General features: G+C 41.6%; 1 protein-coding gene across 3 annotated transcripts; it reads left to right on the forward strand.

The window, feature by feature from the left end:
• The first annotated feature begins 1,838 nt into the window (after positions 1-1,838).
• HNRNPA2B1 (heterogeneous nuclear ribonucleoprotein A2/B1) lies at positions 1,839-12,479 on the forward strand. Of its 3 annotated transcripts, none has more exons than XM_056857718.1 (11): positions 1,839-1,926; positions 6,397-6,507; positions 7,341-7,487; positions 8,245-8,455; positions 8,779-8,880; positions 9,248-9,328; positions 9,474-9,536; positions 10,111-10,230; positions 10,665-10,790; positions 11,755-11,837; positions 11,995-12,479. In XM_056857718.1, exons 1-10 carry the CDS (start codon positions 1,888-1,890, stop codon positions 11,814-11,816), a joined length of 1,062 nt encoding a protein of 353 aa, XP_056713696.1. In that variant the 5' UTR covers positions 1,839-1,887; the 3' UTR covers positions 11,817-11,837; positions 11,995-12,479. The 3 variants fall into 3 exon arrangements, with proteins under 3 accessions (XP_056713696.1, XP_056713697.1, XP_056713698.1); XM_056857719.1 differs by having other exon boundaries at positions 1,839-1,917; XM_056857720.1 differs by lacking the exon at positions 10,111-10,230.
• Positions 12,480-25,770: the final 13,291 nt, after the last annotated feature.

Genomic DNA, 25,770 nt, shown 5'->3' on the forward strand with positions numbered 1-25,770 from the left:
TTATACCCAAATTACGCTAATATTATTTGGACATTACACATATGAGACATCTTTTCCCTTATCGTGAATCTTCCATTCTAACCTGCAACTCTCAAAAGTCTGTAGACAAGACTTATTGCTCAAAAGCCTAGAGAATGGACAACAATGCAATAAAAACCCTCAGTAGTAAGGTATGATTTAATGCTCTTAAGACTACTGGCCTCAGATCAATTGCAATGACCAGTGATGAGAATTCAGGATTTTAGTCTGGCTACCTATTTATCTGTAAAATCACACATCTAATATTTGTATCTTAAAGAATTATTTCACCAATTTACTTTAAGGCAGGATATAAGTCTCCTAAAAAGTGATTGAAGGCCCGACTCTAAATCCCGCTACAGCTCATCTGTACTGTGGTTTCACGGCAACCAATAAGGAGCATGAGCCACGAGAATGAGAAGAGCAAGGAAGAAACCAAGACCCTGAAACCCTCTTTGACTCGGCAATCCCGTCGGGTTCCCATCTTTTTGCAGGAGACGGTAGCTTCTAGGCCATGCAAATCGCGCCTCCGCTTAGAAGGAACGGAATGAGATGGCGTAACAAAGGCCTGTTGCAAAGAACCAAACGCTGAGCCACGAGGCGGATGAGCAAGGGAAGGCGGCGGGGGCGGAGGCATGCGAAGGAAAGTGAGCCGACGCGGGCCTCCCCTATCCAAGAGAGCAGGAGGCAAAGATATGCGAGCCGCTAAGATCGGGAAACGCCGCGTCCCCGGCATGCGTGGAAAAACTCCAGGCCGTTCACTAACGCTGGGCAGGACGAATCACCACCACTCCACCTTGAACGAACCCCCCCGGCATTGCCACGCTTTGCCCACACCTGCAAGCACCCCACCACCACCACCACCACCACCACCCAAGGCGCTAAAAACTTCTAACGGCTTTTTGAAAAAAACAAAAACAAAATAACGCCCGCGCCTGTAGGGACTCGGCTTCGACCGCGGCCCAGGCCGCCGCCTCCGCCACTTTCCCGTTTTGCACCCCCCCCCCCATATCTTTTCCCACCCGCAAACGCCTACCGCGCTTATTTGGGCTCCACTCCCACCCACGGCTGTCAGCTACACTTACTTCTGAGGAAGGATGACGAGAGGGGCTCGGGCGGCTCCGACCTCTGCGCATGCGCGGTCGCTGCCCGCCCCCAGACCACAAGCAACGGCCCCCAAAAGACTCGCGAAGAGGGGGGGCGCTAGTTGGAAATGATTTTAAAGCCCTACGACACAGAGCCCTTTAAATATATCTCTCTCTATATAGAGGCCCTCGAGGAGCCAAGAAACGGCGGCCACGATAGAGGGGGCAGAGGAGGAGGGAGGAACTGAGGAGAGCGGGGGAGGAGAACGAGGCCACGCCTGATTATGCCTTGGGAGTTACATAAAATGTACGCCGTATTCTCAAAATGGGCCCGACCTCCTGCCTATGCTACGCACGCAGACGACGAGTTAGGAGGGAGGAAGGAGAGTGGGGGGGAAAGAAAGATACGGACTTCAATGGCGCCCGGCGGTCTCCGCTCCCCCGTCGTCTCCTGGCTCCCGGCGCGCTCTGAAGCAGCAGCGGCAGCAGCGACATCTGAGGGGGCGGGGACAAAAAGGGAGGGGGGGCTCCGCAGCGGCAGCCGCAGCCAGGGCGGGAGTCGTGAGGAGGAGGGGCCGTTGGGCGGAGTGAGGCTGCGCGCCGCAAGCGCCGCCCCCCTCTTTCGTTCCCGCCCTTCACTGCGCCGCCGTCGTAGCCGCTTCGCACACGTCGTCCGCCGCCGCCGCCGCAGCTAGTTCCCGGGGAGCCGCCGGAGCGACCGAGGCGAAGGCACCGCGTCCCAGAACCCACTCGCTTTCCTTCTCCGTTTCTTCAGCGACCCGAGATGCCTCGTGGAGATCGGGAGAGCGACTGGGTGAGTGAGGTAACGGACGGCGTGGCTCCATAATGGCCGACTCCCTTTCTCTCTCCCTCCTCCCCCCCCACCAACCCCATTGTGTCCCTATCGAGTTTCCTCCTCGCTAGGGGGGCCTGGCGCCGAACCTGGGCTGAGGGACAAAATGGCGGGCGAGGCGAGGAGATGGGTTTACGTTCGTTTCTTTCGAGGGTTTAGCTTCTTCGGAGCGGCTACAAAGCCGGGGAGGGGGGAAATAAGCGCGCCAAGCTGGGAGGACAGTAATGGCGGCTTGTTGCACGCTCGTTACAAGGTTTGCTGGCGTGCCGTTTGCCCCTGCCGAGTTCTCAGGCGGGAAGCGTTAAATACAAGCGAGGGAGGATAAAAAATTTTAAGCGATTTTCACCCCCCATCAAGTGTGAAAGTCGTTGGATTTAAACATCAAGAGGCGCTTTTGAAAGGAAAGCGCCATTTTATATACCTCTCCCCCATCGAGGCAGCGGTAATTCCTCCCGTCAGGGAAGAGTGGGGGGGGGGGGAAATGGGCCGCAGTTTCAGACCCCTCCCTTTTTGGCTCGTTTATTAGACCTCGCACCGCTTCGGCAATTTCCGGAAAACGGCTAACGCAGGCTTTTGTGGCGGTCGGGTTTTTCCGGAAGTTTTCGAAGACGCTGACTTAAGGGACGAGTGAACTTCGGAGTTGTAACGGCTTTCGCCGAAGGTGGCCGGCCATATCCGGAAAATGCCGAAAGAGGCTGAATAGCGGCGACGCGTGCTGCGGACATTTTCGGCCAGATAATATCTAATGGCCCACCCTTCTAATTAAAAAAGAGAAAATAAAAAAAACAGCTAAACATACATCGGCCTTTAAAAAAAAGCTTTCTCCCCACTGAAATGACTTACTATTTCAAATAAATGTCCAGAGATAATAATATGAAATTGGCAGGTCCGTATATTTTTTTCTGCCCATCTTACTCGGATAGCCACGGGGCTATATTGTTTTCAAACTATTGTGCCATTTTCGAAGTTAGTGGGACGATGTGTAAGGATTAAATTTTAAAGTACGTATCCGCGACGGCCGCCATTACGAAAACGACTGGCCCGTATTCTAAAACAGTTTTACGCTAAGCATGTGGCGCCTGCTACGCCAGCAGTGTAAGCCAAGGCTCGAGTCTTGCCTCAGTCTGTACTTGAGATTGCAGTGTGCGTGTGCTGGTGAGAGAAACGAAATGCGGCATAGTACGCTATTAGCGTAGAGCCATAGGATGACGCAGAGCCCGTTCGTTGAAACACTTGGTGGCGCCATTGGCGGAACTCAGTGCCTTCGTCTAGCTGAATACGTTAGAAACGGAGGAACATTCTGGAAAGGCCGGCGGCGGTTGGGGGGGGAGGAGGCGGGTTCCGGAACCCAGCCAGGCTCAAGGGGGAGTTATGGAGGTCGGTGGCTTGCCTGATTAGTGTCTGACGAGCCGCTTGGGACGGAAGGGAGGGCTGGGGAAAAAGAACAAGAAATCGAGAACCGATTGATTTAGTCTTCTTAAATATCGCCTAGGGAAGGTGGCTCCTTCTCGCTCCGTAATCTAGCAGAGAGGGGGGGAAAGACACAGAAGCGCGGGGTGGGGATAAAGTACCCTTTCTTGGCCTTCTGGGAAGGAATTCTCTTCCCCGTGGTTATCGGCGCCATTTTCTCTCCCAGCCTGCTGAGTACCTCTTAAAGAGTCGTCACATGGCGGAGCCGTCTTCACTGGGAAGGCGCGGAGCTGATCAGTTCCCAAACAGCACTTTTTAATCACTTTGCGGCTGAGCGGGCTTCAAAAACTTACTTTGCCAATAGCCGCCAACTCCCTTTCGAGGTTAAAAAGACGTTAAAATCAGTAATTGGGATCTAAAACAGTGTTCATATAACAATAGATTTGGGTCTCCATTGAGGAACTGACCCCATCGTGGCACATTTGCCATAATTAGAAATGGCGCTGATTTGCCTTGATAGTGTATTTTAGCCATTGGTGATGGAGTCAAGTGTTGTGCTTTTTAAAACAATTGTAGTAAAAATAATGTGATTTTTTTTCCAGTTCTTTGCAGATATTGGCTTATTTTATTTATTTACTCAGTATTGTGTGGAATTTTGAGGCCCTTAATACATAATTGAATAGCCAAACGTCATGAAGTCTTTTCAGACTGGTATTAAAAACATAAGCAGAAGCATGCTAGATCAGACAAACCCATGGTTCATCTAGTCCATTATCCTGTCAAAGCAGCCATCCCATTACTCTGGAGGGCCAACAACAGCATAGAGGCTGAGGCCTTCCCCTGATGTTTCCTCCTGGCACTGATATTCACAGTGTTGATAGGATTAAAAATAGATAAATGTCATTTTGAGAGACAGCTTTATTGACCTTGGTACGGCAAGCACTTAATTTTTTTTAAGAATCCCCCTCCCTGTTGCAGAATTATTAAGATTATTTCTGGGTTAAGGGAAAGGTTTCTGTATAATGGGGCTTATTCAACAATTGTGGAAATTGGCCATTGGTCTATGTCTAATGTTCATCTCAGTTCTATTAACATAGGCTAGTGGCTTTTCCATTATTAGAATACTCATGTAGCAGTTGATGCAACAGGCAATATGAGAATCTCATTAACAGTATATCTTATTCTCAATGCGACCCCATCTGCAGATATATGCAGTAGAGAGGATTTTTTTACAAACCTGGGGGGACCCAAGTTTGCTAGGGAAATCCTACAAGTTGGGGGGGGGTATCGAAAGAACCTCAGAGAGAACAGGCCGGGGACATTTGAGGAGGAGGAGGAGGGTGGAGAAAGAATAAAAGCCGCTGCTCTCCCTGCCCCCCCCCCCATGGTCACTATAGCAAAACTGGAGAGGAGTAGGGAAGATAAACCACCAGGCCTCTCAACTGCTGAAATGGCTATTACCCCATGGCAGTGGCAGTTCCCCATCCCCACCAAGACGAAGGCATGGGTCTACTTAGCCATCCCTGTTGCTGAGGCAGCTGCATTCTCCCCCCACCCCCCACCCCCATGAAAGAATGAGGAGGGGAAGAGTAAGGGGTGGGTGAAGAAGGTGGGGATGAGTGACAGAGAGGGGTGGGCCAGAGGGGAGGAAGCAAAGCCAGTTCCTTGTGGGTTCCTGTTTGTAGTATTAGTAGTAAATCTGTAGACTATTCAGTATATTTGTTAGGTTGTGTTTCAGATTTGCAACAAGAAGTCAGTAGATTGCCATAGGCTATGTAGCAATGTTGGAACGTCATAAATTTATAGAGTAATTTCTGTTCATCTGTTAAGAGGGAAGCATCTGTTTCCAGAAAGTAGCCAGTGTCTTAGATTGGATTAAGATACATCTGGATATTAGTAAATTATGATCTTTTAAGATGCCTATTATTTTGCATATGGAGGGTTTTAAGTCCATTCAGTAAAAAAACTAAGATTTTCTAGTTCCTGAATTTGTGGTGAATTTCTTTCTTTGTTCAGCATTGTATCTACTTTTCATACATTGGTACAAGTATATTTGTGTAATCATGAGTAATTCTTGTTATGTGGTTTCCAACATTGCTCTGTAAACTATCTTCCTGCTTGTATTCTTCTCCCCCAGCCGTGGTAGACAGATAGGAGAAGAGAGTTAGCCTTTTGATTGCCTAGCTGGGTGAAATTAGGAGGGCTCTTTGGCATGGAAAGAGAAAATGTGATCTGGTCACCTTGGGGAGGTGGTTCTTTTCCCCCTGATGACACAAGTGGCCTTTTGCAGGGAATGGAGTACTAGTAAGAACTACTGGGTAGAAGATGAGGCTGCAGTTGTTTTCATTTACTTTTAGTACATTTTATTGTGCTCTTCTTTCAAGGAGTTCAGGGCAGCATATATTGTTTCCCCTCCCCCACTTTGACCTTGCAACAAGAATGTAAGGTAGCATAGGCTGAAAAGTTCACCTGTCAAGCTTCAGGGTTGACTGGGGATTTGAATCTGGATCTCCCGTCTTCTGTGGACACTTAAGAGTAAGCAGCCTCAGTTTCTCAGTTAACATGTCTAGGATTGAGCTGCAAATCCTGCAGAATGTAATTGGGACTTGTAATTGTGAGTAAAAGTAATTGTATTTACACTTATATTTCCTTTTTGTTTCCTTGAGATTATATCAGAACGTACATTGTAGCTGTATTGGAACTCAAGCAATTAACTAAAAAGAAAGATTTCCAAGTATATTGTACGTTAAAAACAAATGTTCAGGCCTTGTTTTTTTGTAAAAAAAAATATTCCATTTAAGTGAATATTTGTTTTTGTAGACTTAACATCAAGTTGTAAATGACTACTGTGAACTTTCCCTGTGAACATGTATAACTTGAGTATATGTGCTTTATATATTTTGGCACCCAGGTATCAGTTGTTGAGAATATGCTGTGTTTCCAGTATATTGGCGATAACCAAGTATTATGGAAGAATGTTCAGTTTTAGTATGTGACATTTATTGTCTTTCATATTTTTCTTTGAATTAGAGGGAAAAGGAGCAGTTCCGTAAACTATTCATTGGTGGGTTGAGCTTTGAAACAACAGAAGAAAGTTTGAGAAACTACTACGAGCAATGGGGAAAGCTAACAGATTGTGTGGTAAGTTGTGAGTGTTAATCTCACTTGTTTGCTTTTTGTTAAAATACTTTAAATTGTTTAGGTAAGCTGATCACATGGCTTGTACTGAACCAGTTGGGGGAAATTGTTTTGGAATCCTCCCAAATTGCAGTACTGCACCAAATCTTTGTTTTTCATAACATTTGGAAATATTTTTTCCTAAATCAGGCCTTAAAAGTATCACACTTGATCTAAAAGTGATAGCATTTCTTTAAAATAATTCCACTGCAAATGTCAGGGAAAATGGGAAAATTTTGATTTTCCTATTTCTTTTTACTTTATATCTTCCTACGTCTTGGTCACATCGCTGTTCCAATTTATGGCTTTGTGCAACAGTTTATTGAAAAACAGTGTGTTATCGTTTTAGCAACTGGTTGGAATAATGATTGTTATGGTTTAAATGTTATATGATCAGTATATTGGTAGTTTAATTTGAAAATATTCATAATGATAGGAAATAGTGTGTCACTCAGTAGCACACCATAACTGTTAAATAATAGGTTCATTAATAAATGAAACTGTGGATTTTTGGGGACCAGTATAGATAGTTCAAGTGCAGACTTGCACTTCATGAGAAGTGGGAAGTATACAGTATGAAGTGTTTGGTGGATAAATAGAGCTTTACAATGGAAAAGGAAATTATGTGTCCTACCAGTTAGCTGTTTCTGTGTAAAGAAGAAAAGCAACCAACTAGCAACAGGTCTGACTTAATGCAGAATCCCATTGAATGCATTGCCATGCCTCTTGAGGCTTCAGTGGCGAAGAAATTTGGTCTTGCTTAATATTTACTGTAAGTGTGGCTATATTTCCCATAGGTCATGAGAGACCCTGCAAGCAAACGTTCACGAGGGTTCGGCTTCGTAACATTCTCGTCCATGGCTGAAGTTGATGCGGCAATGGCTGCCAGGCCTCATTCAATTGATGGGAGGGTGGTTGAGCCCAAGAGAGCGGTAGCTAGGGAGGTAAGACACTCTACTCCTATGAGAGATACCACTCTCCTGTTTTTCTTTGTGTGCTTTTAAAGAACGCTGACTTTGTTGCTGGGGTGTGTGGAATACTTTACCTTTGAAGAGAAGCATAGCTTTCAAGCTAGCTCCCTCACCAATGCATCATTAACCTGCATGTAGGTATTTGTACATGTAGAGTGATATCTATCTGCGTCCCAGCATGTGCTTGTTTTACACTCCTTTCAAGTTTAACTTGGTGATTTGGCAGTTAAGAGCTGGTGTACTGTAGCAACTAAGATACTGAACAATGAAGTCCTAAGCAGCGTTACTTCTTGAAGATAATGGCCTCAAGGGTATAACTGTTTAGGATTGCAATGGAAGCTGTAGATCAGAAAATCTAATTCAGATTTCACCTCTGCTATGAACTCGCAGGGAGGACTTACGCAAGCCATTCTGTCATCACTAACATGCAAACGGGCAATAATACTGGCAGGGCTGTTTTACGGATTATGTGTTGGAAACATGGTTTGAAGATTCTAGAATTCTATATGAATTTTTAACATTATATATTATGGTAAGAAGCATGGACCATGAGAACAGAAACACCATTGCTAAAATCATAAAAATAAATTGATCCATGTGTTTGTATAGTGTCACTCTGACGGTATTAAAACATTTATGATGCAGTTTGGCTGCAACAATAGTTAAGTTGATAGTGTACAATTCTGGAACCAGCATTTAACCCTTCAATTTTGATAAAACTTTTTTCAAGGAATCTGGAAAGCCTGGAGCTCATGTTACTGTGAAAAAATTATTTGTTGGCGGAATTAAAGAAGATACTGAGGAACACCATCTTAGAGACTACTTCTCGGAATATGGAAAAATTGACACAATTGAAATAATTACAGATAGGCAATCTGGTAAAAAGAGAGGATTTGGATTTGTTACCTTTGATGACCATGATCCTGTGGATAAAATTGTGTGTAAGTAAACATTAGCATTGTATGTAAGACATTTTTGCTTGCTTCTTGAGGTATACATTCATGTTCACCATTTAAAATTTTGCTCGCCTATCATGAGGGCAGTCTGCATTATCTGTTCTACTGGTGCCATTATTTATGGGCTAGTTCTACAGTTTTGTAGTTTAGTTGCAGTTCACTTATTACTTAAATAAAGATGGTGACTTAAATCCTTGCATTGCAGTCTCCCCTGTTTTCTCTGGAATAATTATGAAGAGGGATGGCTGTGAGGATCAGCTTGAAGATTTGCCTTAAATTTAGTGTTTCCACTTTTTTTGTCATTACAGTGCAGAAATACCATACTATCAATGGTCATAATGCAGAAGTAAGAAAAGCCTTATCTAGACAAGAAATGCAAGAGGTTCAGAGTTCAAGGAGTGGAAGAGGAGGTATGTTACAAATTGTAATGGATCAGGGTTCCCCAACCATGGTATTTGCCATGTGTTTTTAGAAAGTGGGTGGGGCTCCTGTCCAACAAGGCTTCTGATTGGCTGTGCAGATTTTAAAAAATGTTTCAGCAGCAGCAAAGAGGAGAGAGAATAAAACCAAAGTGTTGGTTTTATTCTCTCTTTTCTTAGTGTATTTAAAAAATAATAATCCTGGACTTTGGCTTACTGTGTACATTTGTGTAAATTGCTCCTCCTCTGGTGGCCATTTTGTGGATGCACAGAATTCCAAAGGTTCCAGCAGGCTCAAAAACTGAGACCCCTGTATTAGATACTGTATATAACCTGAATTATTCTAACATACTTTTAGGTAACTTTGGCTTTGGAGATTCACGTGGAGGAGGTGGAAACTTTGGTCCAGGACCAGGAAGCAATTTCAGAGGTGGATCTGGTAAGTCACATGATCCTACAAAACTGGTGTGTAGAGGGTGCAAAAGGTGCTTCTACTTTCCTTATGTGAATATGTGGTACCCTATCTTGAAAATGGGTGATGGTTTTTGCTGTAGGTAGTTCACAAACTATTTTCTTGTCAGCAGATGGCTATGGAGGTGGTCGTGGATTTGGCGATGGATACAATGGATATGGTGGAGGACCAGGAGGTTAGTCTCTTACATATTCTTACATTTGAGAAGGCACAGCATATGTTTTTTTCCTAGTGAAAGCTGTGTACCTGTCATGCTTCCTTCCAATGGTATAATTCGTGTAATGGAACAGGTGACCATTCTGTTCTTTGTTTCTGCCTATATTACTGCAGTTTTTACCTGTTGGGTTAGAAAAATAAACCATCAGACTCTTGGATATCAGATTATGTAATTACCATCATATGTGCCTGGAATGCATTATAAACCAAATGCGTAGTTTATTTTGTATTTATATCTGGGTAGGATCATAATAATTTCCATAAATCAGTTTTTATGGTTCTGCGCAGAGTAAGTGTAAAGCCAGATCCATAGTTGAGAGCCACTGTTCAGCAAGCTGCTTCTCCATATACTAAATAGCATATAGAAGTTTATAGTATAGTGTGTTGGTATGTTACCAGAAAGAGTTAAAGTCCACTTGATGCACAGATCTTAAATACATCAAAAAGCGGTCTGGACTGTTGCCATCATCATTTCTGTAATTAGATCCTTTGAAGTTTGATGTGAGCAGAATATTTGTTTTATTTTATAATAGGTGGCAATTTTGGTGGTAGTCCTGGTTATGGAGGAGGAAGAGGAGGATATGGTGGTGGAGGACCTGGATATGGCAACCAGGGTGGGGGCTACGGAGGTGGTTATGACAACTATGGAGGAGGTAATATTTCAAAGAGGGAAACCTTCTAAAAACTAGTCTTAGGTGGGATATGGGCTTGAAATGGGAATGGTTTTTTTTAATTACCATGATTTATTTAAATTTTGGTTTAATTATAACTTTTAGCATATTTACATTGTTCACTATTTTCATTGTACTTTTTTTTCTACAAGTTATATTTCTCCTCTGGGCTGCTTCATACATGACAGTTTTCCTCCATGGGTGGAGAAATGAAGTTTACGCTCTGTGGGGGAAAAATGCTGTATGAAGATCCTTCATTTGCTTTCCCAGCTGCATTGTGTAGTACATTGGCTGAGATGAGGGCACACATCGATCTTCATATGTGTGCAGGGATTTGAACTTGTGACTACCGACATACAAAACCGAGCATGCAGCTGGAGCATTCTGCATATAACCTTTTTTCCCCATTAATTCAGGCAATTATGGAGGAGGAAATTACAATGATTTTGGAAACTACAACCAACAGCCCTCAAACTATGGTCCTATGAAGAGTGGAAATTTTGGTGGAAGCAGGAACATGGGGGGAGGACCATATGGTGGAGGTAATACTTTGATTTGAATGAAGTACTTTGTCTTTTGTGTGCTATGTAGGTCCATCATGAAGACATTTTATATTTGTCAGTTTAACAAGCTAAAGGTCCATCAGGTACAAAAGGCAGGGGAAGTAGTCTGACCCTACCACAGTAGGTAACACCTTTATATTTAATGGTATGGCAAGGAAGTAAAGGCAGAATAGAGTTTCATTTACCCTCTATCTGCCTCTTATCATTCAAGTGGTTCCTGCGAGTGTGCTTTTCCAAACCTCACCCTGTCTTTTTAAAGCAAGTCAATTACAGCTGTGAGGCCCTGAGAAAGAGGTAAAATTGCCCCCTTCCAATTTCTTAAAGCACAGATTTATTGTCCTTTTCATAAAAATCCTGGATCTGGCTGCAAAAACAGACCACAGCTTTTGTTTTGGTTATAGCTGGGCTACCCAGTGCCTGAGACAGGATTGTCCTTTTCCACAACGCACTGCTTTTTTGTTCCCCTTGGATATGCATTCATATTGTAAGTGCACATAAAGAGATGTCTCACTGTTGAAGTGGCTAAACCTCTTGGGTGCTTAAAATGAGTTAAGCCATTCAGGATCAAACTTGATTCTGTTTCTGGGAACTGGCTTCTCTATATAACATATATGTCACTAATGTTCTAAAAGAGCATGCCACCTTCCTGAGAGTTTTGATGTACCTACCAGAAGAATCAACACAGTTGCAACACAGGGATGGATGTGTAAGAGTTGTGTTAATTGCTTTAATCAGACTGGTGATACTTGAGAAATGTGAAACTGTTATTACAGTTGATAAGATGATAATGCCATTTCAGTGTTGTGTCTGTCATTCTTTAGTTTTTTGCCTATGAGTTGGAGGAACTGTGGGGCATTTGCTGTATATTTAATATGAAATGTGTTAACATTCTTTAGTAAGGGCTGTCTGGTTGTTAATTTTGTTTTTATTTTTACATACATAGGAAACTATGGTCCTGGAGGAAGTGGAGGAAGTGGGGGATATGGAGGGAGGAGTCGCTATTGAGCTTCTATAAGCTTTTCATGGGTGAGTGTGCTTTTTAAAGTGCTGAATTTGCACTTTTTCTGGATTTAGCTGCAGGGGTAAAAGTTTATTTAGGATCATGTTATCTTTCCTTTAAAGAAACTGGTTAGATGGATAACTTCATAACCTATTTTTTTACTCTTTACTTCTGTTGAAACAGGCTTCACTGTATAAATAGGAGAGGATGAGCCCAGAGGTAACAGAACAGCTTCAGGTTTTCGAAATAACATTGTTAAGGAAACACTTATCTCAGTCATGCATAAATATGCAGTGATATGGCAGAAGACACCAGAGCAGATGCAGAGAGCCATTTTGTGAATGGATTGGATTATTTAATAACATACCTTACTGTGGAGGAAGGATTGTAAAAATGCCTTTGGAGACAGTTTCTTAGCTTTTTAATTGTTGTTTATTTCTAGTGGTCTTTGTAAGAGTGTAGAAGCATTCCTTTGATAATGTTAAATTTGTAAGTTTCAGGTGACATGTGAAACCTTTTTTAAAAATTTTCTCAAAAGTTTTGAAAAGCTATTAGCCAGGATCATGGTGTAATAAGACATAACGTTTTCCTTTTAAAACTTTAAGTGCGTATGTAGAGTTAAGAAGCTGTTGTACATTTATGATTTAATAAAATAATTCTGAAGGAAATGTTGTGTAATTATAGATTTATTTAAAATACTTTGTAAACTAAGGCAAGGAGTGGGTAGTAGAAGGTCCCACAAATACTACAAAGATATTGTTGTACATGTAAAATGCTGGTCAGATAATGTTTTCTGTAAATCACCAGGTTTAAATATCTAGATAACATAAGGGATATCTCTGCGAGGAGAAACACCTTTTTAGATCTTTTAGATGCTGCTTCTTCAATGGCAAGGAAAGGAAATATCCCCAGCGAGGTACTCTTCCAGGGACACAGGTCTAGTGCAAGAGAACTCTTGAGAACGGCACTAAGTTCAGCCAGTCTTAAAAAGCTGTGCTGTACTTCTGCAGAGCTTTAACTACAGTAGTTTTATAAGGATACCAACGAAAGCTGAGGGTGTAGAGCAAAATAGTTCTAAGCTTCAGTTAAACTTCTTTAGGTAAGATCTTATTTACTTTTTCCTTTCTTAATATTCCAAAACAAGAAACTAATACTATATGACAGTGTACTGTTTCAGTATAGTGGTTATGTTATTTAGTTTAACATAGCAATGAACTGAGTTAACAATTGTGCACTGAAAATTTTTTAAATACTGTTTTGTTTTTGTTTTTCATTTCTTTCGGGTTATTATATTTTTATTTCATTTATTTTAACTTCAGTTACTTAACCTATTTTTTCCCCTACTGGAATATAGCTTTATGCACCATGGACAAGCAATAGACCTGCTGAGCAATGAACCAGCCAAGTGTCCGTTAATGCTTTGCAAGGGTTCCATCCCTTTTCTGGTTAGTTAAAATGGTATGTTACAGTTAATTTAAATGATATAATTTATTATTTGCCTTCAGTCTAAATTTTCCTGAAAGTCTAAATGCTTAATAGGTGCTAGTTATAATATATATTTAATATTTTTATTTTTTTATATATATATATATATAAATGTTGTTGGTGTCTGGTACACATTCTTGTTGGTAACACTGTAACAGTTGTGTTGGAGGGATCAAATGGTATTTTACATAGAACTTTGGGTGGAGCAGAACTTAAAACATGCCTGCAGGTTGAAACTGACTATGATGGTAAAGTCTTGTATACTTTGTTAATGTCAGATCTCTCCCCATTCCCTGCCAATTATTGCTTGTTATTTTTCTTCTACTATTCAGTTGAAACATTTTATGCAGAGTAGCATTCGCTTGGTATTAACAGGGATATATTTGGTACAGGTGGCACACTAAAAGGCCTGGATTTGCCTCTTCATGGCTCATAGCCATTTGCTGAAAATTTCCTACAGGTGATGTGAAGAGATAGATATGATAAACCTCTTCAGATGCTTTCTTTTTCTTTGGCAGGAAGGTGCCAAGCTGCAGGTAACTAATGAAGAAGTGGTCACCCACAGAAACTTCAAGATATAAGAAATTTCTGTTATCACAAAATAATTGGCTTTGCTGGTTTTATTAAAAACCTTATAGGATAAATTACTGCAGAATATTAGTGCAGCCACTTGTTGTCTTTTTTAAAATTATCAACTTTTAGCAATAATTGTGTAGAGCTGAGTCAAAAGGAAATCAAGACTAATGTTAAGAGCAATTATTGTGTCACAATATATTTTTATAAGGTATAATAAACTTTTCTATTAAAATATTTCTAGTCTGATAACATTTTAATACTTCATGCCAGTTAAAATATAAACCCTAATGCTTTGACACCATGTTGCAGATCTTGTTCTGAAGTAGACACTGTTTAACAAAGTAAAAGTAACCAGAGGTTCTTGTTGGTCTTAAAGGTTTTTGTTGAATGTAAGGCAATCCACTCAAAGAAAAACAGTAAAAAATGTGTATTGTTTTCCAGGCGTCTAAGGGGTTGTAGGATCCAACTATAGAAGAAGAGTTGGGTTTTATATGCCGACTTTCTCTACCTTTTCAGGAGAATCAAACTATCTTACAATCACCTTCTCTTCCTCTCCCCACAACAGACACTGTGAGATAGGTGAGGCTGAGAGAACTCGAGAACTGTGACTGACCCAAGGTCACCCAGCAGGCTTCATATGTTGATAAACCAACTCAGTTCACTGGATTAGAATCCGCCGCTCATGTGGAGGAGTGAGGAATCAAACCTGGTTCTCCAGATTAGAGTTCACTGCTCCTACCACGACACCACGCTGGACTATAGTTTAGTCCAGTTAGGTTTTCTGCACCTGTTTCAGTCAGTGGGTGGAGACTTTATATTTGAGCAGCTCCATTTATCAAATTAAAAGTGTTTCTGTTTCTTAAATACCTTCTGATGCAGTGTTGGGAAAGGAAGCCATCATTGTCTGTTGAGCAGCAACTTTTCCCTCTCTGCCTTATGTTAAAAATAAACTAGTTGATTATCTGTCAGGTATTACTTTAACATGTTATCAAAGAAATCAGTAGGCAAGGTAGCAATATCGTTTTCAGATAAAGAAATTCTCTGCTTTTGCACAATTTTCACCAAAGCTTTGGTTTCTATCTGTGTTTTGACTTCTGGCTTCATTGGATTCCTCTCGCCATGGGAGATAATGATGTAACAGAGATAATAACTGATGTGAGACCAGAGATATTTCATCAAATGTGCTTTCATCTAGACCGAAGAAAAAATCCTGGCATGTCAGGTTCCTGTAACAATTATCAGAAGTAAATACCTCGAAGTTGGTGCCATGGCTTTGTGATACTTGAAAATAGATTAGGGCAGAACTGAATGACAGTCCCCTGTATCTCCCACTTCATTTTCTGAGTTACTATAATAGTATGGATTGACCTAATCACAATTAGCATAAAGAAAGTGGACACAGCTAACAACTGTGTTGCACGGGGTCAACATACATTTCTGCTGTTGCTGATTGGCAGAATATTCCACAATAAATGAAATAGTTTTCTAAGTATGTATGCTTAGATTTTGAAACTACCCCCTTCTTTATTTGAAAGTATTCTTTACTGACTCAGTAGCATTGCTTTCTATTCCTAAAGATTTTAAGCTGTAATTCTCGTACAGTTCCAAAATTCTTATCTGTCTTTTTCTATAGTAGTTCAAAGATTGCTACATGCTTTCTTTAGGATCAGCTAACAGAAAAGTACAACCATGAATAAAAATGATGAATAATATCAAAAATCAAAGCAGGAGTAACTGATAGTAATATACCGAACTTCTAGCTGTTCATTAGTCTGATGTTCTGTAGTGCATCATTAAGCAATGATGCATAGGCAACTATAGCAGCAACTTTGATCAGGAAAGCTCTCAGGATGCTGATGAGGCATTTTTGCCTTTTAAGATCTACCTGAAAATCCAAGTGACTCCACGTATAACCTACAAGAACCACATATAACCCTTCCCCTGACTTTTACTCAAAACCTGCTGGATATTGATGGGATGTGGTGTGTACTTGTCACTGTTCAGCAGGACAAGGATAGATTTTGTATTTGGCAAATGAATGCCCAGGGAGTTGTGTCAAAAGATTTGAAGCCAGGTCTTCTGAATCCAGTTTAATACCACTGTATCATACTTGATCTCATACACAGACTGATAACAAAATTCACAATTATAACAACCTCTGAAAAGTCTAGTAGTAAGGGGATCTTCAATCCTACCAGTCAAGGTTAAGATACAGGTAACTTTAGTGGCACTGGTGGGCAATCTGACTAGCTAATCAGAAGCCAGACAGAAATAAGTCAGGGAAAGAAAGAATAGCCTGAGGCTATTCTACCTTCTCACACATCACCGTGTTATGGAGCTTAGACACTGGTGTGAAATGCAGCTTACTTGAGCAGAGGCCAAATCACAGCATGTATGAGGAAACCTAGCATTTGAGTCCAGACCAAACTTAGTGTCTCAGATTCCTGCACAAGGCGAGAAGAATATAGGTCAATAGAACAAACAATCCTATGTAGCTATAATGGAAGGTACTAGTAGAGACGGACCTTTCCTGCCTTGTCCTTCCTTCAACAACTACTTGTGAGTGCCTGAAAGGTGACAGTGGGAGACCCACATGTATCAAAAACCATGCAACGTGGAAGACACCATCAATGAGAAAGACATGTGAAAGTGCCCCTTCTGCTGCTTGCATTCAAGAAAGGTATGGGAGGGGAAAGTATATAGGATTAGTTTCTCATTACCCTATGGTAATGAGAAGGTTCCAGGTTCTACTTCTGGTATTTTTAGTAAGCTTGATAACCATCTCATACAAGGAAATGAATGTCTCCAAACAAATGCACAATGCTAGGTTGCTATTTTGTCAATAATCACAACCAACAAAACAACACCAGAGATCAATTGTGGAATGGATTTCATTGTTCCAAATCTGTAGAACTCCAATTATCTTAATAGGTCCTCACACCTGTGAAGAATCTAAGGCTATCAGAAGCCAAACCATGCCATAGCAAGTGTTAACATGCATGGTCTGATTCTTGTATAGCAAATATTTTTTATTGTAACTGGCCTAAGATTTAAAGTCACATTTGAGGTTAGGGCAATCCAAATGTATGCCCCATGGCTGTGATCTCAAACTAGTAGGTCATGCTAAAGGGATGTAACATCAACTACTGTTGTTTTATTGGCAATTCACAGCAGTCTTATACTCAAATGTATTCCCCTGGAACAATCTGGGAAGCACCAGAGCATAGTATCTATCGCAGGTTGGACAAGACATTAGCTCAGATAGGCTAATAGAGATATGGGTGGATCCAGCAAGTCAGTCCATGCAAAGAAAGCCTGCTTCCAGTACTCCTTGTGTGGTATGACTAACAAGGGGCTTAATGGATTTTAAATCTGGTATCCTATGTGCAAGAACAGTACTGTCCACTACAAGTTCAAGGTGCTGAGTTACCCAAAGGGCTTGAAAGATGCATCCAGTGCACCTCTCACACCCACCTAGAAGAAGAGTTGGTTTTTACAGCCCACTTCACTAAGAAGTCTCAAAGTGGCTTACAGTTGCCTTCCTCTCCCCACAAAAGGCACTTTGTGAGGTAGGTGGGGCTGAGACTAGTCCAAGGTCACCCAGCAGGCTACCTAGACCAACTGGTATAGAATGTTACAGGAAGATCTATTTAACTGCTATGAATTAAGCAGAGGTTTCTGTCACAGTACTTGGAATGGAGTTGTGGGATCAATTTTTAAGCAAGTTCTCCAGGTCTGAGTATGCAAATGAGTTCCTGGAAGCCGGTTACCACTGAATTTGATGGGACACAATTGAAGGGCCTGAAAAAAATCCATGGGAGTCTTGGGCCAGTTTAATGTTATTCCTACATGTTATGTTATTTCCTGCCAGTAGAACAGACCCTCCCCCCAACAGCTCACTGATCTCCATGAAATGGTGCTCATGGTAGATAGGAGACCCTGAAGAATGACATGAAGGAGGTTTGTAGCCAGGGCAATCAGTATAAACTGTCAGTTTAATCTGCTTGGTCACAGTAGTTTGGAATCACTAACAATACAACACATGAAAGTTTTCAGTAAGATACTGTGTGATGCCTAGTCAGTTGAATCCAGACAGCACTTCCTGATTAGAGAAACTTTGAAATATATTCATTGTGGGGGGGGGGGGGAGGACTCTTAAGAGGACAGGAAAGATGTCATGAACTTCTTCACTGAGACAATTTGAGTAAATATTTCATGTATGAAAGAAAATACTTCGTCCTCTTCCTCACAACTTAGGCTGTGTGTGTGACTGGCCCAAGGTCACATAATGTGCTTTACGGCTAAGTGGGGATTTGAACTCTGGTTGAAGCGGGTCAGTGCCTTTCAGTGACTATCCTCTTAGACTCGACCCATTCCTGAGTAGAAGTATGTTATCTTATTCACCCCTAATAAGCAGGACTCAACTTATTGTACTTACAAGAGTAAGCCTTTTTATTGAAGTGCTTCAATTAAAAAAAACATCTATAGGTTTAGTAGAGTCTTAACATACAAAGTATGTATGCATGTAGATGGATACAAAGTCTTTAAATGTTACAAAAGCTCAGACATAAGTCTTAAACGTATTTCATGTCACAAGCAATTTCTATCTAAACCTGAATATAAACCTTAAAACAATATTTTCATTTAGAAAACACAACAGTTACAGAAATCTGTAAAAATGGTTAGAAGTACTGGTAAGACATCTTACCCAGCAGTCCGTATAACAACATGAAGGCACACTCCTTTACTCCGTGAATGAAGATTCAAACTCACGGAAGGACTGAACGCTTGAAAAAATTCTTCATGAAATGGGATTTTTACCGAAAGCCCATGTCCTTTTGATACGGCTACATTGTATTAACTTCTGTTTAGCACTTGTGGCCCCCTGTTTGGCTACCTGGCAGTTGGCAACTCTAGGTATAAGCTTAATATATAAACATTCGGCACATTCTGACTGCCTTGAGCTGCCCTCTCCCCTTAAAACAAGAGCGCTTCCGTGCTGGATAAGTACCGCATGGAATATTTCTCTTCTAAACTAAGTATTAAAAGCTTTCCTAAAGGTAAGTGCTTTTAAGCTAAGCAGTTAGAAGCTTTCTTTGGTATTTTTTTTGTAAAGAGATGTTTTCAAACTAGCATTGGAAGCATGGCGCTCACAGGCCCATGAGCCACTGGTACTGAGTGCCACGCTTCAAATCTCTGCTGTCTTATCACTGCTGCTTTCTCTCCTTGGCCTCTGCAACAGACATGTCTCATTCCGCCGCCCTCAGAGTGCAACTAATGAGAGCTGATTGAGTGTTGATGGGAGACCGGCAGTTAGAAGTTATGGAGAGAGGAAGAAGAATGGAATTGAGAGACGAGCCTGCGTTCGATCCTGGTTGAATCCTGGCTGAAACTGGGAATAAAGGAGGCTAAAGCGACCGTGCTTTTTCGCCCTGAGTTGGAAGCTGACTGAAAAGAAAGATCGTTTGTAATTGAGAGGATTGGAAGGATGAGGAGAGTTAGGCATCAGGAGTTCAAGCACCGAAAAACATTGATTCTAACGTGCATAGATCACTCCAATGTAGTTTACAGTTTTAAATAAAAGTTAACTTCCTTTTGTTAATGTGTTTCAGTGAAGAAACTAGACACACACACATCAGTGAGGCCTCGGCCTATATATGTAGCTATATTAGGATTGCCAAACTCCAGGTACTAGTTGGAGATTTCCTGCTTTTGCATTTTCCAGCACCAGATTTATAGAAACGTCTCCCCTTTCTGTGCCTGATCCCATTGTGTCTTTTTAATAAATCTACTGGGGGCCCAAGTTTGGGACTAGATATATGATAAAATCAAATCCTAAATTACTACCCTATCACATTTGTTTAATGTTTTTTGAGGAAAGGTATATGCATTGTCCCAGGAAATTCTCAGTGTACTGGTTTCCAAAATCTTGTATTTCAGTATATGGTATGTCTAATTCAAGGCATATTAAAACAGCCATTTGTCCTTATGGGGGCCATGGGAAAAGCTTGCATCTGTTGGATCCCAGCCAACAGAGAGCCAGTGGGCAGCTAATATAAAATATCACTATTTGAATTTTGAATATCACTTTTCCAACTGCTAGCTCTTACCAGTGGGGTGCATATGAAGGACAGCAGTCAAGGATACTGGCTATTTATACTATTAAACAGTGAAGCTAATTTATTAAGACAGTTTACAGTGGCACAGCTGGTTAAGTATTTCAGAAATCTTCCACATTGGCCAGATGCTAGACACCCTTAGAGGTATTCTTGACTCTCAATAGAGTCTTTGATGCAACACGCTTTGTACTAGGCTACTCCCTATTATTTATTAGCCTTAAGGAGCAAGAGTAATTAACGAGCTTAATGAGCAAGATTCTGGGAGCTGTTTCTCTTGCTCCAGCAACAGCAATTAACTAATCATATTACAAGAATGGTTTCACAGTTTGTTTTCAGGTTGTGTGCCATATTTAAGGACAATTTCCTCATATTGTGGAAACAATATCTTAACTGTTTCCAGACAGTTTAATTATAGCATGTTCTAGCCTCTACTCACCTGCTATGTGTTGTTCCGTCTCTGAAGCAATGATGTTATTGCATTTGATCTGTACATGTCTATGATGGCCTGGTTGCTAATCTGGCACTCATTTTCACACTAAAATAGTCAAGCATAAAACAGGGACTTCCCCACTATCTCTCACTCCTAGGAGCTGCTGGCTAAGGGTTTTAATACGATGCTAGAGAAATGTGTCCAAATGTGGACTCAGACCACAACAATTTTGGGTTATGAGCTTCCAAGCAAGTCTGAACAGAATATGGATATCTGAATAAATAATGAAAGAGAGAGCATTTATTGGGCAGAATGCACAGTACACAAAAGCAACAGGAATAATATCAGTTATGCAAAAATAACACCAGATACTGGAATGCCCAGAATACAATGCAGATATTCCAGATGTCCACACATTTGTATAAAGTGTAGTACTCAAACAGAGAAGAGTGATTTAGAAAGAGCAGAAGGGGAAGTAGAGGTCTATATTACCTAGCCTGGTAAGATCCTTGGTGGGGATTCTTCTAGGGAGATTCCCAAGCATCTTTATGTTATTTATAGTCCACCTTTCAAGGCAGTTTACAGAGTGAGTCAATACAGTCAACAGGATGGGACATTCAATAAACGATGAAATAGGATTTGGGTTATAGAACCAAACAGATTTACAAAACAGACTTGAAGCAAAGCATGGTGTTAACATGACACATAAGAGGATGCAAGATTATGAGTGTGTGTGTGTGTGTAAAGTGCCTTCAAGTCGCAGCCAATTTATGGCAACCCCTTTTGGGGGTTTTCATGGCAAGAGACGAACAGAGGTGGTTTGCCAGTGCCTTCCTCTGCACAGCAGAGGTGGTCTCCCATGGTGGTCTCCCATCCAAATACTAACCAGGGCTGACCCTGCTTAGCTTCTGAGATCTGCAGAGATCAGGCTAGCCTGGGCCATCCAGGTCAGGGCGCAAGATTATACAGCAAGATCCAATTTTCAGCAAACTATACACAGTAGTATAGACTCTAATTGTCCAAGTAATCTATTCTTAACATGAGGAGCATGCAGTCAATGCCAGCAATGGTTCACACTAGAAGTCTGTGGAAGTTGAAGGACTCATGGAGGATAATGGCCACACCTCCCCTCTAGCCAACTGTGCACGTTTGGTAGAGGACTGCATAACTAAGTGGTGTCAGTTGGTACAGACACACCACATCGAATTCTTTGAGTCATGTCTCTGTTACCCAAACCAGGACAATTTCCTCTTCCTGTAACAACTCATACAACTGTACAGTTTTGTGCCTCAGTGATCTGGTATTAAGTAAGGGTTGTCAGGTCCCTCTTCTCCACTGGCAAGAAGTTTTTGGGGCGGAGCCTGATGAGGGCGGGATTTGGAGAGGGGAAGGACTTCAATGCCATAGAGTCCAATTGGCAAAGCGGCCATTTTATCCAGGTGAACTGATTTCTATCGGCTGGAGATCAGTTGTAATAGCAGGAGATCTCCAGCTAGTACTATCGTGAGTTCAGCAGATTTAATCAGATGCCCAAGAAACTCCTCCAGACGGCAGCTTATACAAAAGTGCTCCTTTATTCACAGTGCAGTTAGTATGCTCTATATACAAATTCCAGCAGAGCCTCCGGCTTAGCAGTATATTCAGTCCAACACAACCCTAGAGGCTGTGCTCCTTATATACACATCTCTGGTATAGTTAATTGCCTGGCCACCTGTAGGTATTGCACAATACCACCGGTTCCATCCAGTTAGTCCAATCTGCTGAGGCAAGTCATTACTACAACTTGCATCAGCAAGATCCAGTGGATCTGACAGCTCCTTCTCAGCTGTACTGTCAAAATAATACAGAATGCTTGTTTATTCTTGACAGTACCTGGAGGCTGGCAACCCCTATATTACATAGTGTTAGTGTACAAGTGGAGGAAATAAGACCCCTTGCTTCATTAACTCTCTCTAATGGTACAACTCCTAGCTGATAGGCTGTGAGCTAACCACACTGAACTGCTAAGCAGAATTTTTTTCTTTTTAATTGTTTTATTTTATATAATTTATTTGATCATATATATGTTCTTTAAACTCTCCTCATGTCTCTTAAATTTTGATTACTGGAACTGAGATAGCTGGTTCTCGGCTCAGAGGGACAAAGGGCATCTTCAAGATGGGTGTTTCCTTTTCCTCTTAGCTCAGGAGGCAGGAATTAAATATTTAAATTTTTCCTTGGCTTCTGAAGGTAAACGCCCCCTATAGCCAGTTCTATTTCCTGCCTTGATCAGGAGAGCAGCCTTTCGCAGCTCTCCGCTACAAGGAATAGAAATCTTGAGCCTTACTTACTATTCTTGACTAATAGCTGGATCACAACCACTCAGCAGCAACTAGAATAACAGAATCAGAGTTGGAAGGGACCTCCAGCGTCATCTAGTCCAATCCCCTGCACAATACAGGAAGTTCACAACTACCTCCCCCCCCCACACACACACCCCTGGTGACCCCTGTTCCATGCCCAGAAAATGGCAAAAAAACCCTCCAGGATCCCTGACCAAACTGGGCTGGAGGAAAATTGCTTCCTGATCCCAAAGTGGCGATCGGCATTTCCTTGGGCATGTAAGAAAGGGCCACAAGAGCCAAGCACTGATGTAACCCTTTCTGCCCTCCCTCTCTGTAGTTTATTAGCTGCAGGCCTTTAGCTTTTAACATGGTACGTCAGCACAAAATTGTTCATTAAACCATTTTTTAAAAATCAATGACAATTGACACAAGCAGCACAGGGACCCCTGCTGGTTGACATTTCTCATCACAGATCTGTTTTAAATTCCTATGGTGGGATGCCCATCTGGATGCTTCACCTGTAGCCATGATGGGGAGGTGGGGCACAGCTAAGATTTTCTTTCAGAAATGGGACAGGGCAGTTTGTTGCACTGTGCCATTCCTCCCCCCCCCTTTAGTCTTTTGAAGGGTCTTTTCCCTGTTACCTGCTGAACTGTGCTGTAGCATTACAGTATGGTCATTTTTTCACAAAGGTTTGCTGCAGTTTCACTGTTGTTTTGCAGGCTGCAAATTTTTGATTTTTTATGGCTGGTCCAGATTTGACCACAAAATTTGCAGCATCCCCGCAGCATCTCAAACCTGTGTTGGTGCAATCTTTGCGTTTGCCCCGCCCTTTCTGTTGCAAATTTCCATGAAAAACTCCCTGGAGTCGGATCTATTCTCCCTGCCCATGCAGGCAAATTTCTCCTCCCTCCCCATGACTCGCCACACATGCGAACGTTGATTGGACAAGGGGAGTTTTGTCCTCAGACAAGTGTCACAGGGAGACAGAGCGAGAGGGGGTAACTGGGATCGATAACCTATGTATACCAGGATTGTCCCTGGTGAGAGCGCTCAAAGGAGCAGGCATTTGGACAATTAAATGGGTTTTGTTAAAGAATAAAATAACGAGAAATATACTCTCAAGCATAGGACACACACAAAGCATACAAGAGCTGACTAATAGAAAAAGGGTGGAAGTGGAATAGGGTTTAGGGATGAGTGATAGTTAACAGTCTTGAAGGGACATCCAGGGAAAGCAGAGCTAAATAGGAAATCGACCAGCATTTCCAGGAGCAAAAGGGAGAGCCCACATGCAAGTGGAAGCGCACACACGGAGCCAGAACACACACACACACACACACACACTATGAATGGCCAAAGGACCAACATTTATACCCATAAATGGGTCCTGAGGCAGTATGAGGTAAACTGGCAGGAAAGCCAGAGACAAGGAATTGATTGCTTTATCAGGTTCCAACAAAAAGATAGGACTGATGAGTTGTCAGAACCCAAGAGAATGCCTGGACAATTCTCTTGAATACTGATTGATTGCTGGTATAGAGCGCTGATTGAATCCCCTTAGGTTGACACAATGGGAATTAGCTGGCCCCATTGTCCAGCTAGGCACACCTTAGGGCCAGGGGGAAAGTTCAGCTGCCAACCACCTTCCACCCATGCTTGTCACACAAGATGGATCCCAAACTCTCTGAGAGGCATCCATGTTGTGGGGAGCAGTGTCTTCTGTTATGGCCCCCGTGCCTCAGTGGCACCCCTTAGCGAGAGGAGGGGTCCAACTGCTTACATGAGGGAGCAGGGAATGTGGATGTTGTCCCCTCCTGCTCCCACAGCTGTTGTTGTTGTGATTGGGCACATCTGGAAGCAGTCTTAGTTAACCATCACAACACAATATATTTTATTATTTCATGTCTTGATTTCTCCTAGTCTTAGAGCCCCTGTCAGTTGCTATTTTGTCTTCTGTAATATAATAAAAGACAGCAAACATCTCAGGCTTAATGGTATCAAATAATGGAAGGGAAGAACAGCCAGATTCCATGCCAGTTTAAGGAACTGAGAGAATGCTTTTGGTATGACTGAACTATGTGTTTCAATGACATTGTATTCTTCATGTGTATTACATCTGCAGAAGTATAGATGGTAGTCAGTTGCATAAGGGCAAAAAGGTGCAGCTCATGTGCAAAGTCAAGATGCCATTTTGTGCACACCTACAGTGATTCAATCATGTTTTGTGAAATATAACAGTAGTGATGTTTTGGCTTAAGATGACATTGGGCAAAGGGACCCAGTAGATTTAGAAATTGTAATTTTTTTCCAAAGAGTGTCCCTGGCAGTAGCAGTCACAGCTAATTACATGTCCCTGATTGTCAAGTTGAAATGTAGCTATTAGAAAGTAGATAGTGAACGAACTTGTAGTTATAGACATTAGCTCTTTAGACATAAAACTGAGAGCATACATTTGTCATTCATTAATGCCCAAAACTGCAGGAACTACAAATCAATGCCAAGTATGAGACTCTTTTCCTAAAACATCCTTTGCTAATGTATTAGAATAGCCCTCTTTTAAAAACAACTCTGATGATCTGCTTTCCAATACACATAAGGATATAAAAATCTGAAACTAAACAGGCAGAACCAATTGATGACATTGGAACAGTATATCAAACAAAGTGTCTTGGAAATGACTGGCCAATAAATCTGTTTGACAATTTAATTGGTATAATTGATAAAATCCATGTAGTTTACTAGGGAGGAAATTAAATTATCCTATACAAATCAGATTGGGATTTAGATTAGAATTTTCTGGGTCAACTTTGTTTCATGCAAATTATGTTGCTGGTAAGACCCTTGATTTAGAATACATTTGGGAAGGTTTCTCATCAGAAGTATATTTGTTTCGCCTATAATGTCGTAAAACTTCCATATTTGATTATTGGCAGGGATGTCTAATGCCAAGAGGATAGAAACACTTGCAATCATAAAATGCAAAAATAGTACTCTGGTTGTATATGGACTTCAGTCACACTGG

This window comes from Euleptes europaea, chromosome 11 (assembly GCF_029931775.1).
Source record: "Euleptes europaea isolate rEulEur1 chromosome 11, rEulEur1.hap1, whole genome shotgun sequence".
NCBI lineage: Eukaryota > Metazoa > Chordata > Lepidosauria > Squamata > Sphaerodactylidae > Euleptes > Euleptes europaea.

What these genes read in the sequence shown, in the direction of transcription:
- HNRNPA2B1 (XM_056857718.1), top strand. Translation starts at nt 1,888, where the DNA reads ATGCCTCGTGGAGATCGGGAGAGCGACTGGGTGAGTGAG. An exon ending in AGAGCGACTGGGTGAGTGAG is followed by an intron (nt 1,927 to 6,396) that starts GTAACGGACGGC and finishes TCTTTGAATTAG; the next exon opens with AGGGAAAAGGAGCAGTTCCG. An exon ending in ATATGGTGGAGGACCAGGAG is followed by an intron (nt 9,537 to 10,110) that starts GTTAGTCTCTTA and finishes ATTTTATAATAG; the next exon opens with GTGGCAATTTTGGTGGTAGT.